The following is a 15,390-nucleotide window of genomic DNA, read 5'->3' as shown; positions in this document are numbered from 1 at the left end:
GTATTTTCTTACAAAAAAAAATGCCATGACCGAAAAAATGCTAGATTACCAGTATGAGTTAGTTGAAGCAGTTCCATGTATGTTCCCCTTAAGTAAGATCTCGGGTTTAAGTCTCGTGAATGGAGAAAATCCATTATTGTAAGAGCTTTAAACCCTTCGTGGACCGACCCCGGCTCATATTCGATTAGTTAGGGTCGTTGAGTTTCCGGGTGTTAGGATGTTCATCGAAAAAAAAATTCATGCCGAATTTGGGAAAATGGACAAAAGTTCAAAACTAATGGCGAAATAAAAAGATTTTCATGAGTTCAAGATCAATGAAGTTCTTTGTAATAAAATGAAAAACATACATAGTAAGTGCATTAACATCCAAAAAGAAGAAAAAAGATGCACATGGAAAATAAATTATCGATTAGAGCAATATCAATGTGCCAATTTTGAAGAGGTATATGATAAATTAATAATTGTGAATCCTTCATCTTAATATAAAACTTAAATGGTTAAAATAATAAGCAAATGTATAATCATTAATTTTGCATAGGTGTTTACTCATTAAAAATACATGAAAATCACATTGTCAAGCTCTTAAATATTCTGGACTTCTTAACTAATAGACAACCTAAATGGAAGAAGTAACTTGTCCTATCCAATTCTAGGATTCAACCAAAAGATATGCACCAAATTTGTTTAATGTAAGTACAATGTATTTCAATGTACTTATTGTGAGAGAAAATAACCTTAAATGTTAGAAGCGCGAGAGTAATGTTTTTCACAATGGATGTTGCGAGAGTAATACGTAATAATTCTAAAATACCATACTAATGGGAGAGACCGGGAATAGATGTGGAATTTCTCAACATGCTACTGTGGCTGAAGCTTTGAATTGCACAGACTGGGATCAAAGAGTCTTCAGGGACAGAGAGAGGCAGTTATTGCAGCAGCTGTTGACAGACATACAACTGGACCCTAATAAGCAAGATGTTGTTCTGTGGATGGCCCACAGTACGGGAAGGTTTACTATCTCTAGCACCTGGGCTGTACTCAGAAGGAAGGATAGGAAGGTCCCGCGGTATAATCTGGTTTGGTTTATCCCAAGTGTGCCTAAGCATTGTTTCATGAGTTGGCTAGCCATATATAATAGGTTAGCAACTATGGACATAGTTAAGAAATGGGATGGGGTGTGGATACAAGTTGCAAACCATATTGTGCAGTAGAGAAGACCAGAGATCATTTATTTTTCTCTTGCACTTTCAGTAAGCACTTGTGGGAGAAGCTATTACAGAAGTGTGAAGTTGATAGGATTGTGAAAATCTGGTCAAACTGAGCTTTTTTGGGCCTCTAAGAATCTCAGAGGACAGGCGATTCATATTGTTTTGTTGAAGTTGTTATGGCATGCATTTTTGTGCTTTGTATGGAAGGAAATAAATGTTGTGTTGCATTGCCAAAAAGTCCCTTCTGCTGATAGAATGTGCAACTTGATTGGTAGCACTATCAGGAGCAGATTGCTAGGTGTCCCAAATTTGCATAAGAAGATCACTGCAGAACATCAGAGAAGAAGTCTTGTTGCATGGGGAGTTGTTCTTTGAGTAATGGCTACGTTGGCTATTTACTGTAATGAAGGGGACTAAGTGTCTCTTATTTTTGAGCATGGGTGCTCCCATTTAGGCCTGTGCTTTTGCATTTTGTCTTCAGGGGCCAGGCTCTTATATTGGATCAAATGATTAATCAATAAAGAGCATTGCTGGACTTGATCCCAAAAAAATAAAAAATAAAAATCTAAAATGGCATACATGCATAGTAAACGCAGGAAAAAATGAAGATATATTAGGAGAAAAAATTGAAAACTATATATATATATATTTGCTGGAAAAGGGGATATATATATATATATCAACATCTAATATATATATATATATATAAAAATAAGTTCCCTTGAAATAGGGATCGGTTAGCAAAAATTGTTGACGGGTGATCGTATTATTAAAAAAGTATTATAAGAAAAAAAGCTTCTAGCGATAGATAATAAATAGTACATATTTGTTTGAAGAAAAACAATCAACTGAAGGATTGACAAAATTCAGTTTAGCACTAAATTAACTAAATTAACAAAAACAAAAACAAATACATAATTGCCAAAAATTGAAGACTTTATTTATCATAAGCGACCCTTCAAAATTACAAAGATCATCTAATTAAAAGGCGCCAGAATGGAAGTAATCTTTAAGCCAACGAAGACATTTGAGGTAAATCAATATAATGAATCCTTAAATTTGGGAGGAAGAATGGAATACTTGCGACTCTCCAAAGGTTATGTTCTTACTGAACGGAAACAACTCTTAATCGAAAATGTTGGCTCATTGGAGCATCTGTGTCTTCTTCTAGAATATACCCTTTTTTATTTTTTTTGCATCATCTTCCAAGAAGTTCTTTAATTTAAAATAAAATATACCATAAGAATGGGAAGGGCAACTGCTCGAAGATCCTATGTATTTTTCAAGTGGGAACATCTGATCATATAATAATTGAAAGGGAATCAGGATATATCCTATAGATTGAATAAAAATGGGATTGTTTGATTGATATTTGTAATTCGAAAAGAGAATTTTTCTTCAGAATTTCTAAAGATGTATTGTTGGAAGAGTTTTAAAGTAAGGGGGTCTAAATACTTTTCCATGTCGCGTTAAATTTTTTTGAGGATTCTTAAGGCCTCATGGAAAATTACATGATGTAATATACATATAATAAAATTGTAAATAATTCTTCCAATAGTTATGTCCCTTTATGCAATAGTCATATCCTTTTATAAAAATCATATTTCTCCAAAATAAAATAATAAATTATCAAATGCTGTATGGATTAATCCTTTTACGCGAAGAAATAGAATGGTTCATGTATTTTTTATGGCCAAAAAGGTGCAACATTATTAAGAATTATCTTTTTTATTTTCTTTTTGTTAGGATTAAAGGATTATTTAACTTGTATTTTTTGTTTAAAAAGATATGAGTTTAAAAAGTATCGTAATATTAAAGGGTGTGATCTCGACGGTAATTTTACACATCTTGTTTGGATAAAGCGTAATATAGTAATACTACAGACTTAAGCAGGGGTATAAAGGGAAGAAAAAATTGGAGAAATACTAAAAAATGTGTCATTCTTTCATATATAGTATAAATAAATATTGATATAGATACAGATCAATTTTCGTATTTATTTTCTTTTCTTGTATATTGATCTCAAAATTATTTGAAAAAATCGAAATTATATTAAAAGATTCTTTTATCAATAAGTTCATATAGAATGATAGTACAACCATTAATTATAAAAAATGACAGTATACCCATTAGACTTGAAATTTTTATCACGCTTTTCCTGTTTGTTTTTTTTACCAACATGTCCTCGTCAGTTGCTGACATGTTTTATACTTTGAGACATGAATTTAAAAAATGCGTCATGGTGCAAGTAACACGAAGTTCTTTTATCGAATTTCTGGATGCTGTTTTAAGATGAGTTGATGCAAAATCCAAACTCAAGAGTGAAAATCGGCAACATGAGGACTCCATATGTTAAGTGATCATATCATTGACGAAGATACACGGCGAAGTTGCTCATATAGAAACTTCGTTTTGCAAAGTCGTTACGGATCAAATAGTTGTTTTATCCCATATGGTATGAAAATTGTAAATATATAATTCAATTTCTTTCTCTCTTTTTTTTGATGTGGACTATAATATCTGAAAGTGAAATTGTGTCATGACTTCAGTCGAACTAGGTAAAACTTTTTTAGCGTGAATTTTTTTCATTCACAAGACTTGAACTTGACCTTATTTAAAAGGAATAATCGCCAAATTATTTAAACCAATCCACATTAATATATAATTATATTTCTTAATGATACAATGAGCAGAAACTTATTAAGATCCAAAATTTTTTAAAAAATAATTGTAGTACATATGTATGATACCCATTCGCTCATTTCTTTTAATTTTATTTATTTGTACTTGTTTACGTCTTACGGTGACATAAAATTAATCTCAAATATTTCCCGTTATTAAGACCATAGCGTTAGGCAAGAAATTGGAACACCATACAAGAAAAATCTCTAACATTTTTATTTTGGGGGGAGATAGTTTGATGAAGTGTTCCACTTAATTATAATAGTAGTAACCACCAAAATCACCACATAACAATAAGAAGAAAAACATTTGTTTTTTTTTTTTTTCCGCTTACAAAAGATGCTCATGACTATAGTAGGATATTGGAAGAGGACGAATAAGGGATGCATGAAAGTCATCGATAGGAATCTAATTCTAGAGTTTCTTAGATTCGTGTTGACGACGATGAAAGTACTGCACCATATGATGAATCGAGTAAGAAATGGAATTTTATTCTAGTTTTTATTTTCCACACATCGTGAGAATTCATACAAGAGAGCTACTTCATCACAACAACAATCAAGAAACTCATTGGATCAAAACCAAGAAATTCTCAAATTGGTCCTTACTCCTTTGTTTCAAAACTCTCCTCTTGTCCCAAACAGCCCCTTCTCCAATACCCAATCCTCAATCATGGCCTGGGAGTTGAGAGGCTGATCGGTCGGGACCAGATGCCCTGCCCCCATCACCACCGCATGGCTCAGGCTGCCCCATTTCTGCACGAACCCAGCCAGCTCCCCCTTCACCCTCCACACCTTCCGGTCCGCCGACATGAACCTCTCGATCCCGTCCCACTTCATTGTCCTCACCCACGCCTCAGTCGAGTAGACCCCGTCCATCAGGTCCGAGTGCCCCTGGTACAGCAGCACCCGCAGCCCACTCCCCACCATGTACTCGACCATTGGCTTCACGGTCTTCATCACGTCCGCATGCAGCACGGACCCCACTAGGTCGCTGCACTCCTTGAACTCGATCGATGCCCTTGCCCCAAGTGCCGCCTTCACTTCCTTCGACTGCAGGAGCCTCGCCACCCATTCGGTCCTGTAGGGCACCTTTTTTGTGAAGTCGTATAGCGTAGCGAGCCCCGTCATGTTCTCAAGCAGCCTCCAAATGTGGCTCCTGGCATCGGCCGCTTCGCTCCAATTGGCCATTCGAATCAGCCTCAGTGCCTCTGATTGCGCCTCCTCGAGCTCGCCCTTCTGCTTTTCGTTGATCAGTCCGGAATAGTAAGCGTTCAGGGCTTGAGTAGTCACCTGAGTCACTGGGTCCGTCAAACCGTTTCCAATTGCGACGCCACTCAAATGGACTTTCTGAGAAACGGGCAGCTTCCAGTTCTTCTTCAGGATGTAGTATCCAATGGCAGGAACATACTTGCCCGCATAGCTCTCACCTGTAATGTAAATTGGGCGGGATTGGTATTCCGCGTCGAGCTTGAGGAATCCGGTTATCGCTGTGAAGAGGTGCTCCGCCACTGAATGCTGATCTCGGGGGATCTCTTCAGTGGTGGCAGCGAAGCTGAACCCGACTCCTATCGGGTTATCGAGGAAGAGCAAGCCAAAGATTCGATTCCATGAGCCCGGGTTGGGCTCGAGCGAGAGATGTTCCATGTCGTGACCAGCAAGAGAGCTGGCAGTGACGCGCCAGGGGCCAAGCTCATAGAAGTTGCCGATCATGGAGGAGCAGCCAGGACCGCCCTGGAGCCAGATGAGGAGCGGGGTCTGAGAGGGCGGCGAGGAATGCTGCTGGGCCTCGTAGAAGGCATAGAAGATGGCGGACCCGGTGGAGGCATTCACGGTGAGGTAGCCGGACTTAGTGGGAAGGGACTCCTTGGGAAGTATAGGTGGGGCTGAGGGTCGTGGAGGTGGCGGTGCGGCTGCGAGGAGAAAGGCATAGGAGGAGAGGAGCAAGAGAAGGGCGGCTGTCGACTCCATACTCCTTAATTGCGAGTCACATCGAGCAGCTCCATGGCATCAAGTTGGTCAAGACGACATTTGGGAATGGATTTTATTTAAGTATTTATGAAAATTAGGAAAATGGGCATCCAATCTCTCCAAGTAGAGTTAGATGCCATGGTAGTTTATGATGTTGTTCTTGATTTATCTCATGATAATTTGTCTCTAATGCCATTAATTTTGGATTGCAGGACCTTGATCCAGCAGTTCATGAATTTCAGGATGAAACACATCTACCGTGAAGCAAGGCTGAAGGCTTGCTAGGGATGACCTCTTCGACTTTGATTCTACCGTGTTTTTTGACTCCCCCTCAAGGGGTGAGAGACCTATTACTAGCTGATCTTTCGGTATGCATTATCTTACATTTGAAGATTTAATAAATCTTGATTAATTTAACTTTCAGTCAGTCGTGTAGGCTCACTGAAAAATAAAACTCTCGTAATTCTTAATTTTTTTATTTTATTTGCAAGACACAAAATATGTGTCGTTTCCATCTAAGATCGAGCCATATTGGGAAACGTCCAAAGTGAATTATGTAAGTAAATTATTTAAAATCATAGTAAAGTGACATTTTAAATAAAAGGGTATATTTGTTGGCTCATAATAGACGATGATGATGCCGTAAACGAGAGCATTTTGACGGCCAGATCACCCTAAAAAGCAGAGAGCATGTCCTTTGTTTTTTTTTTTCCCGAAGGAAGAGTCATGGACTTAATAAAAGTAAATAAAATTTTTAATAATTAATAAATAAATATAAATAAACTCACTAAATATCAAATTTAAAATATCTTTATTTATTAATTGAGAGAGCGTTTCACTATATTACACCTTTTTTATTGTATTTCCTTTGTTTTTGTTTTGTGGCCGTGAGGTGGAGTGGAGCGGAGAGATGGACGGAGTGATAGAGGGAGGGTGATTTTGGATTTGGGAAGATGAAAGTGAAATCTGAATCGAGTCAGAATTGGCGGTCGAGATGTCTTTTCAATGATAATAGTAATATATTATTGGGTTAATATTATTTTTTTGAATATATATGTAGTTTGTGAATTGGACTTTCGGATTTCTTTTTAATCTGTCTTCTTTCACCTGTTAAAAAGAAAAATCTATCTTTTTACCATTTCCATCTTTCTCGCCTCGAGTATTCCTCTTTTTTTTTTTTTTGAATATATTATTTTTAGATTCGAATTGATTATTGAACGGGGTATTGACAGGTTGAATTTTTCAAGATAAAAAATTCAAATAATTCTACCTTACAATAAGATGATGAAAAAAACTAATAAAATTAAAAGTAATTATAACAGTTATTTAAGCAATTAACATTCAATTTTATGTATATTATAATTTGATTTGCATTTTTCACGCAACATAACGGGATAAGATTACTGAAAAATGTTTCATTTTTCAATGACTTCTTCTTTCACCAATTTGCTCCCCTCTTCTTTCCTCCCCTCTCCTTTATTTTCCTCCCATCCAATAGACACTGAATGGTAAAAGTGAAACAATATCACTATCATGGATGAGATAATTCACGGAGAGTTTTCTACCATAAAAATAATCGAATGTACAAAAAGAGAATTATAGTACTTTCAAGGAGGTTATAACTTAGGCTATTAAAACGACGTTGTATATCAACCAAAAAAAAAAAAAGTACGGCATATTATATATATAAATACTGCTCGATCTTTGTTCTAGTGTGACAAATCCTTTTTCTGTACGTTTTTGTCATCATGAAACATTGTTATTATAGGATCTCCTTTCAACGAATATATGTAATAAGCCAAATAACACTAACATACAACCATTTTCTGCTCTATATTGGAGAATGCATTACCTTAATGGAATTAAATCAATGCCAAAAGATTTGGAGATGTCTTTGTCCTATGTCGGATCCCTCGAATAACCCAAAAGAAGTAGATTGCCAATCCTCAAGCCAATTATCCACACCACGATGGAATATTAGAATTTTATGTTATCAATTGCCTGGTCATTACTATTACACACTTCGAGGTATCCAAAATTTTCGCTTTACAATATCAAATTTAACTCGATCCATCTTTTTTTTTCTTTCTAGCAGGGCCATAGCAGAAAGATTAGAGGAATGAGAGTTCCTAAATAATCGAAAGAATGATACTGAAAAATAAAGTCTCATTAAATCAATATATATGTAACAAAGTAGAATTGACACGTTAAATTTGTATTGTTATTAACCCCTATCTTATTATTAAATAAAATAAAGTAAAAATATAAAAATGTGTATAATATGCATATAATATTTTAAGTATCTAACTCCACAAATCACGAAAAAAAATATTATTAACCTAATAACATATCCTTTATGAATTGATTTACTAAAAAGAGTTAATAAGGTCGCTTATATTATTTAAATTGTAAATATCTAAAGCATTTGACTAAAAAATACATGCAACATTTACAATTGGTTATATTTAAATATCAAAATCAATGAATCATAAAATTACAATATGTGGCCTCAAAAGTATAATTTTGACAATTTATTTTACTCGAACATCAAGATATTGTTGCCAACTAAGTTAAATTAGAAATATTCAAGCACTTGACCCTAAAAATATATAATATGCTAATTAATTTAATAATTTATATGATTTATTATATGCATGTATATGTATATCGATTGTATTTATAAAGTGCGCGGTCTAGATAAAACAAGTATACAATATATAAGGGTTAATAGCCAAAAAAAACCTTTATACTTCTTTTTTTTTTGGACTCTAGCACAGCTTTTAAAAAATTATTTAAAAAAATATAATCTTTTATTTTAATTTCAAATCTAGTTCGCCATTAAATTTTTCGTCAGTTTTAAAAGTGGTGCCTCATATTATCACGTTATTAGTGAGTGGGTTCCATTATTTCCACCAAAGACGTATTAGGCACTGGTTATGCATTTCTTAGCTCGTTTTACCAGGTTGGATTGGTTCTGCTTATCAATAATCCATGCAGAGTGCCGGGACTTCCGCACGATGTGAGCCCTGAGCTGGCCGTGTTGGCTTTGTAATGCTTAGGAAATGTTCCCACAATCTTCCTACTCCCATTGCACTGACCAAACAGAGCGCCGCCGCCCTGCTCCGCTCATGCTCCGGCAGCCCGGACCAGCTCAAGCAGCTCCACTCCGTCCTCCTCACCACCGGCCTCTCTGTCAAGAACAGCCTCCTCACCGGCCTCCTCGTTGCCCTTATAAACCTGGGCGACTTCCGCTATGCCCGCAAGCTGTTCGATGGAATGCACAAGCCAAGAGTCTTCCTCTGGAACACCCTCATCAGAGGCTATTCCAAGAACGAAATGCCCGTCGAGTCTGTCTCCCTCTATAAGCAGATGGCCAGTCTTGGGGTCCGCCCAGACGAGTTCACGCATCCCTTTGTCTTGAAAGCCTGCTCGGACTTGCCCGAGCCATGGGCAGGGTGTGCGGTCCATGCCCACGTGGTGAAACACGGGCTCGAGTTTTTCACTGAGGTGAGGAATGAGCTCATGATCATGTGTGCAAAGTTCGGAGATGTGGGTTCTGCAGATTACTTATTTGGTAGCATGATTGAGAGAGATCTTGTGGCCTGGAATGCCTTTATTGCTACCTGCGTGCAAGTTGGCCATGCTAGTAGGGCACTGACATTGTTCCGTGAAATGGGACCTGCAGGGATCAGGCCGGATGCTGTGACAGTTGTGGGTGTGCTCTCGGCCTGTGGGCAGTTGGGGTGTTTGGAGACCGGAGAAAAGATTTACGAGTATGCTCGAAGCGAGGGGATCGTAATTGGTAGCAGCAACATGATTGTTGAGAATGCGAGGCTCGATATGTACATGAAATGCGGGTCCACCGGTAAAGCACGATCTCTGTTCAATCAGATGCCTCATAGGAATGTTATTACTTGGAGCACGATGATTGTTGGGTATGCCACCAATGGAGACAGCGAACAGGCTCTGGCTCTATTCTCGAAAATGCAGAACAGTGGGCCGAGCCCAAACCACGTGACCTATCTGGGAGCATTGCTAGCATGTGCCCATGCAGGGCTCGTGGAACAGGGCAGGGCTTTCTTTAATGCAATGGTCCGATCGCGAAGTAAGGACATTCAACCGAGAAAGGAACACTATGCTTGTATGGTCGATATGCTGGGCCGAGCTGGGAATCTCGAGGAGGCTTATGAGTTTATCACGAGCATGCCCACCGAGCCTGACTCAGGAGTCTGGGGAGCTTTACTGGGTGCCTGTGCCATCCATAAGAATGTGAAGTTGGGTCAAGTTGCAGCTGATAAGCTGTTTTTGTTAGCCCCGGAGGTTGCATCCTATCAGGTATTGCTGTCCAATATGTATGCTTCAGGAGGGAGGTGGGGCTCCGTGGATAGATTGCGACTGCGAATCAGAAAGAAAGGAATCAAGAAAGTCATGGGTTACAGCACAGTCGAGTTCAACGGCGAAATCCATGTTTTCTACAGGGGCGACAGGTCCCACCCGCAAGCAAGAAATATATATCAGAAGTTGGAAGAACTATATGCAAAGATGAAGGGCTTCGGGTACATTCAGGAAGTCGGTTCAGTATACCACGACGTGGAGGTGGAGGAGAAGGAAGCAATGACCAGTGTCCACAGCGAGAAGCTAGCGATCGCGTTCACCCTCGTCATCAATGAAGTGCCTGAATCGCCCATACGGGTTATTAAGAACCTAAGGACATGTGAGGATTGCCATAATTTCTGCAAGTTCGTATCGAGGATTAGCATGAGGGAGATTGTCATGAGAGATAAGAGCAGGTTTCACCATTTTCGGGACGGGACATGTTCTTGCAAGGATTTCTGGTGAAGATTTGGGTAGTTCTCCCCCCGCCTTTACATATTCCTTATGTGAAACATGAGTCTGTTCTCGTCGGAGAGTCGTACATCGGGGCCGCCCGAGTGAAAATGACTTAATCGTCAGCGAAAGGCAGTCAAATCTCTTATGAAAAAATGATCACGGAAACTTGATATAAGAAACTGGGAAGTCTCTTTCTGATAGTCGCATTACTCTTCCTATGAAAAATGAAACAAAATTAAATTTGTTTACAATCCGTTGGGTTTTAGAGTCGATTTTTAAAATTTTAATTTTAACTTTTTAACTCTACTCACTACACAATAAAATTCAACAACACAATTATTACTTTTTCATTTTTCTTTAGTTTTTTTAATTATTCAATTCAATTTTTAATACTAAATTCTCTTAATTATTCATTATTTTTATCATAATTTAACATCACAATCATTACAATCCAATTAAAATCAAAATTCAACTCCACAATTATTACGTTTTTGATAGCCAATTACTTATGGCTTGCTTGTTCGGATAATGATGTCTCCATTTATGTCCCAATTTTTTTTTTTTACCCGATCCGATTTGAACGCGGTCGAATCCTCCCCCGCGTTTGATACAAATATCCCCTACATCTATGGACGAGCCATCGAGCGACCATATGAACTTCCATGTCTAATAAGGTCCCACAATAGCAATTTGAACAGTCCGACACGGCGTCTGGCAGAGGGGAGAGAGAATATGCCAACGAGAAGGGGAAGACCAGCGAGGAAGATTCGTGACTATAATTCGCATCTCCCTCCCTTTATATTCTGTCTCTCTTCTCCTAACTGAACTTAACCGACGCCTCTCTCTCTCTCTCCCTCTCCCCTTTGTCGATCGATCAGCTCCGCAGCTCCGAGTTCTCAGGTTCCCTCTCTCTCTCTCTCTCTCTCTCTATGCTCCAATGCGACAAGCTATAGGTTGTAGACAGACGATACGATGCAAGTGCCCGCTGAAATACGATTGCTTTCTTCTTCTTCTTTGGGAAGAACAGTGGGCCCGAAATGAGAGTTTATGATTCTGCCTGAGGATTGCCCGATTACTTGTTGTTTGGGTGATTCTGTTTCTGTCCCTGATTGGGTAATGCTCGTTGAATCTGCTCTTACGTTGTTTATCCCCGGGAAGAGACAGTCTTCGGAGTTCTTGATTGGATTTCTGGTCCCCGTGAATGCTGCTTGGAACTCATTAAATGTGTGTTCGAGCTCGAGAATACGCTTTGTATCACTTCTGGGGAGTTGATTAGCTTTTCCTCTTTTGTTCTTTTTGCAGATATCAAGCGGTTGGGGACATATCTTCCCAGCTCAAGCCACAAATTGCTGGCAGAATTACTGGTCTGCCATTGCTGCTCGATAGCTTATGTGTCCCCAGGGCGCTCTTAGTCACAGCAAAGCCCTAGACAATGTACATGGGGTACATGTTGTTCCCCATTCACCATTTGCACTCGAAGAGATAAGACAAAATGGGGAATTTCCTCAATCTTCTTCCTGCAAGAGTTCGGGAATTGCTGTGAATCAGCACTTGTTAATGCAGTGAGTTCATAATTTCTTGAACATGATAATCACACAAGGAAAAAAAAAAGAAAAAGATATCATCCTCCAAATGGATCAATTTTACTTTGTTGTATATAGTCCTAATTTATCCCCTATTTCCTTGTAGAGTATGGCAGCAAAGACCAGCATTTTTGAGGCCGATCAAGTGCAGTCTTCATGGTATATTAAAATACTTTTGCCTTGTCTCATTTTTTTCACTTTATCTAGTTATATAAACCGGCAAAATTTTATTAAGATCCACACCTCTAAAATCAATTATGTCCTCTAGGAAAATGGCAAGGGACATTCAGAGATCCATTATTTGAGTATGAATGCTTTTGCGATGTTACTCTTCTGATGTCAGGGCAGGTATATTGCAAGTTGCTTTCTTATCTTTTTACTCCCTTTTTATCTGCAGGTGATCAGCATCTTGCTGAAACTGTTGCTAATGTGCTAACCTCACTGCCTTTTATTGCCCTGGGAATCCAAACGCCAAGGTAAATTTTTCCTTGGATTTTTTTTTTCCCTTCGTGGTCATCTTATTTTTAGATTTGACCTAGTAAGTATCCATGCCTCATTGTAAAACTCGAGTAGATGCTATTACAAGTCCCTCTCTTGATGGTCCTTTTTAATGACTCATGCAGGAAGAATCTCAACACTAAGCTATACGCAAATGCCTTAATTGGAGTTGGAATGGCGTCATCATTGTATCATTGTTCACGGGGGAAATTGAGAAGGTTCTTTAGATGGGCCGACTACACCATGATAGCAACTACAGCTGTAGTAAGTGACTTAATAGACATGATACATAATGTTCCTATTCTTTCAGCGTTCCCATTTTCATTCATAACTCAATGGGGGTAGGGATTAGTCGAATTAAATTGTAAGATCCTCAAGCGTAAAGCTATTTTCTTTTCTCTACTAGTTATGGCTTGTGAGCTGTTTTGTTTTCCGAGACATGATTGAATTTACCCATTTGCCCTCTGATTTCCCCAGTGTCTATCTAGGGCCATCAGGAATGAAAATCCGAAGCTGTTAATGGCAGCATCTGCTGTTTTCCTCCCCATTCAACCACTGATGGTCTCAGCAGTTCATACTGGGATGATGGAGGTGATGTGCTGTTCATATGACCTTTAATTATTCAGCTGAGGAAATATGAATCTCATACTTCTTGTCCTGTTATAATCTGTTTGGTAATGAAGACATAATCAGTAAGAAGACGATCATCAGAATACCTCAAAGGAATTTATAATACAGGTCTTGTTGGTAGAATGTTCACCTTCTTAATGATTGCCCTGCAGAGAAGTCTAAGGATGTTTCTTCTGAGGATTACGATCTAACTTTCAATAAATGGAAGTCACATTTTGCCGTCTTATGTTTGCAGGTGGCATTTGCAAAGAGAGCACTGGAGGATCCCGACTTAAGAAAAGCCCACACAGTTCACAAGATGTCGTCTCTACTCGGAGGCGTGCTCTTCATCGCAGATGATGTCTTCCCAAATACTCCATTCCTCCACGCTGCTTGGCATCTTGCAGCAGCTGTGGGTGTGGGCACCTGCAATAAGCTTCTAGAGTAGTGTATGTTTACTAGATTATTCTTTGCTTAAATTATTCAGAAGAGGAGGCCCCGAGCCATTTCGGTTTGGCTTGCTGCTGTCACTGTTCAACCCTGTAAGGGCTTCCACTGTCAAATGTATGTATTTCCATTTTTGGGGACAGGGACTATAATACCTTGTAAAAGGATAAATGTCCTCGCCATAGTTATAAATAGCAGTAGCCAATTGAAACCATCGTTGATATTGAATTTGGCTGCGATGTATGAAGTTCAGGTTATGTCAGTTTACTCCATCTTTATAAGTAGACATGCAAAAGGTTATTTCTGCATTTGTAGATATTCGGGTTCATTTGATGATCATAGTCGTAGTTTTCTATCAGACCCCGTTGCACCTGATGAGGTTCGAATAGTTCTATTGTCCATGGATATATAAAGCCTCAGAGCCAGATGGCGATGGCCATTCAACCCACTTCTTCAAAGCTACATGGGCTTTTGTAGGGCAGTCCTTCACAGAGCAGGTCCTGCTCCTGCATTTTTCCACCTCATACTCACAAAACAGGTGAATTTTTTTTGTTTTTTTTTCATTCTTACTTTGGTCCGTAAGAAGGAACTTGTAGAGAGAAAGAATTGGGGCCATATTATATGGTACAATTGTTTACAAATGCATCACTCACCAAAATCGTAGCTAATATAGGATAAAAGTGGTATTACTTGAGCTGATCCGTTGGAACCAAAGTGTATTGGTATGGGGTAGAAGAATCAAGGATAACGATCATTTGGCTCATAGTATGTTTAATCATCATAGATCGGGAATCTCATCGAGATGTGCTATGAAGATTGATCTGATGAAAGCGTTTACATTGCATTAAGCAGCGCGTCATTTCTCCATCATTTTTTCTTGCCATTGACGGGTCGTTAATAAGATGAATTTTCAGGGAGGTAAAGGAATTAGACACGGCTCTTTCTCCCTATTTATGTGTCCTAGCGATGGAGATTTTGTCCGAACCACTTGACTCTGCAGCTGGAAGAGGAACAATTAAGCACCCTCCAAGATGAAAAGAGCTGCGTTTAACTCATATAGCTTTGCGTTCGTTCTCTTTGTTTTCTTTGATGGCTCCTTGGACTCTTTCAATGGTATACAGAGCTTCCCCGCAATTAATCCTCGTGCGAACATCTTTTTTTTTTTTTTTGGTGGTTCGTGCGAACATCAGTTGTGTGCTTAAAAGAAGTGGATGGTCTTGACCGAGAACTGCAGATAGAGAAGCATTGCAGGTAGTCTCACTTGCTCAATCCTCTATCAGCAGATCTCGCCGTGACACAATGACGTGGAAGGATGAGCGTTTGGAAAGATTCAGTATGTCAAAACCATGGCAAGAACTAAGACATAAGAAGCCAAGCATCCCGGGACATAAGTTGTCGTGGTTCAGGCATGCTCAGGCGTGGCCTCTTTCATCGTGTGTTTTCTGTAATCAAGAAGTTGAAACGAGGAATCACCTATTCTTTCACTTACCAATTCACCAAGGAGATCAGAACTCCTCTCTTTTGCAGATGCATATTCAGAGAACTAGTGTGGATTGGGCTATT

The 15,390-nt window shown here is 38.8% G+C and overlaps 3 protein-coding genes across 3 annotated transcripts; 2 read left to right on the top strand and 1 right to left on the bottom strand.

Annotated features, from left to right (window-relative positions):
• Positions 1 to 4,353: 4,353 nt before the first annotated feature.
• Positions 4,354 to 5,992, bottom strand: LOC116209885 (serine carboxypeptidase-like 50). Its single transcript, XM_031543632.1, has one exon. The coding sequence runs from the start codon at positions 5,858 to 5,860 to the stop codon at positions 4,508 to 4,510; it is 1,353 nt and encodes a 450-aa protein (XP_031399492.1). The 5' UTR covers positions 5,861 to 5,992; the 3' UTR covers positions 4,354 to 4,507.
• Positions 5,993 to 8,711: 2,719 nt separating this feature from the next.
• Positions 8,712 to 10,943, top strand: LOC116212486 (pentatricopeptide repeat-containing protein At2g01510, mitochondrial). The gene has a single exon (XM_031547119.1). The coding sequence runs from the start codon at positions 8,912 to 8,914 to the stop codon at positions 10,697 to 10,699; it is 1,788 nt and encodes a 595-aa protein (XP_031402979.1). The 5' UTR covers positions 8,712 to 8,911; the 3' UTR covers positions 10,700 to 10,943.
• A 463-nt stretch (positions 10,944 to 11,406) lies between these two features.
• On the top strand, positions 11,407 to 14,135 carry LOC116212489. The gene is made up of 7 exons (XM_031547121.1): positions 11,407 to 11,590; positions 11,993 to 12,252; positions 12,380 to 12,432; positions 12,671 to 12,749; positions 12,897 to 13,035; positions 13,249 to 13,362; positions 13,637 to 14,135. Exons 2-7 carry the CDS (start codon positions 12,080 to 12,082, stop codon positions 13,826 to 13,828), a joined length of 750 nt encoding a protein of 249 aa, XP_031402981.1. The 5' UTR covers positions 11,407 to 11,590; positions 11,993 to 12,079; the 3' UTR covers positions 13,829 to 14,135.
• The last annotated feature ends 1,255 nt before the right edge of the window (positions 14,136 to 15,390 follow it).

The sequence above is a fragment of the Punica granatum genome, chromosome 6 (genome assembly GCF_007655135.1).
Source record: "Punica granatum isolate Tunisia-2019 chromosome 6, ASM765513v2, whole genome shotgun sequence".
NCBI classification, from domain to species: domain Eukaryota; kingdom Viridiplantae; phylum Streptophyta; class Magnoliopsida; order Myrtales; family Lythraceae; genus Punica; species Punica granatum.
Note: the sequence above shows the minus strand (reverse complement) of the source record. Positions and strands in the feature narration are given on the sequence as shown.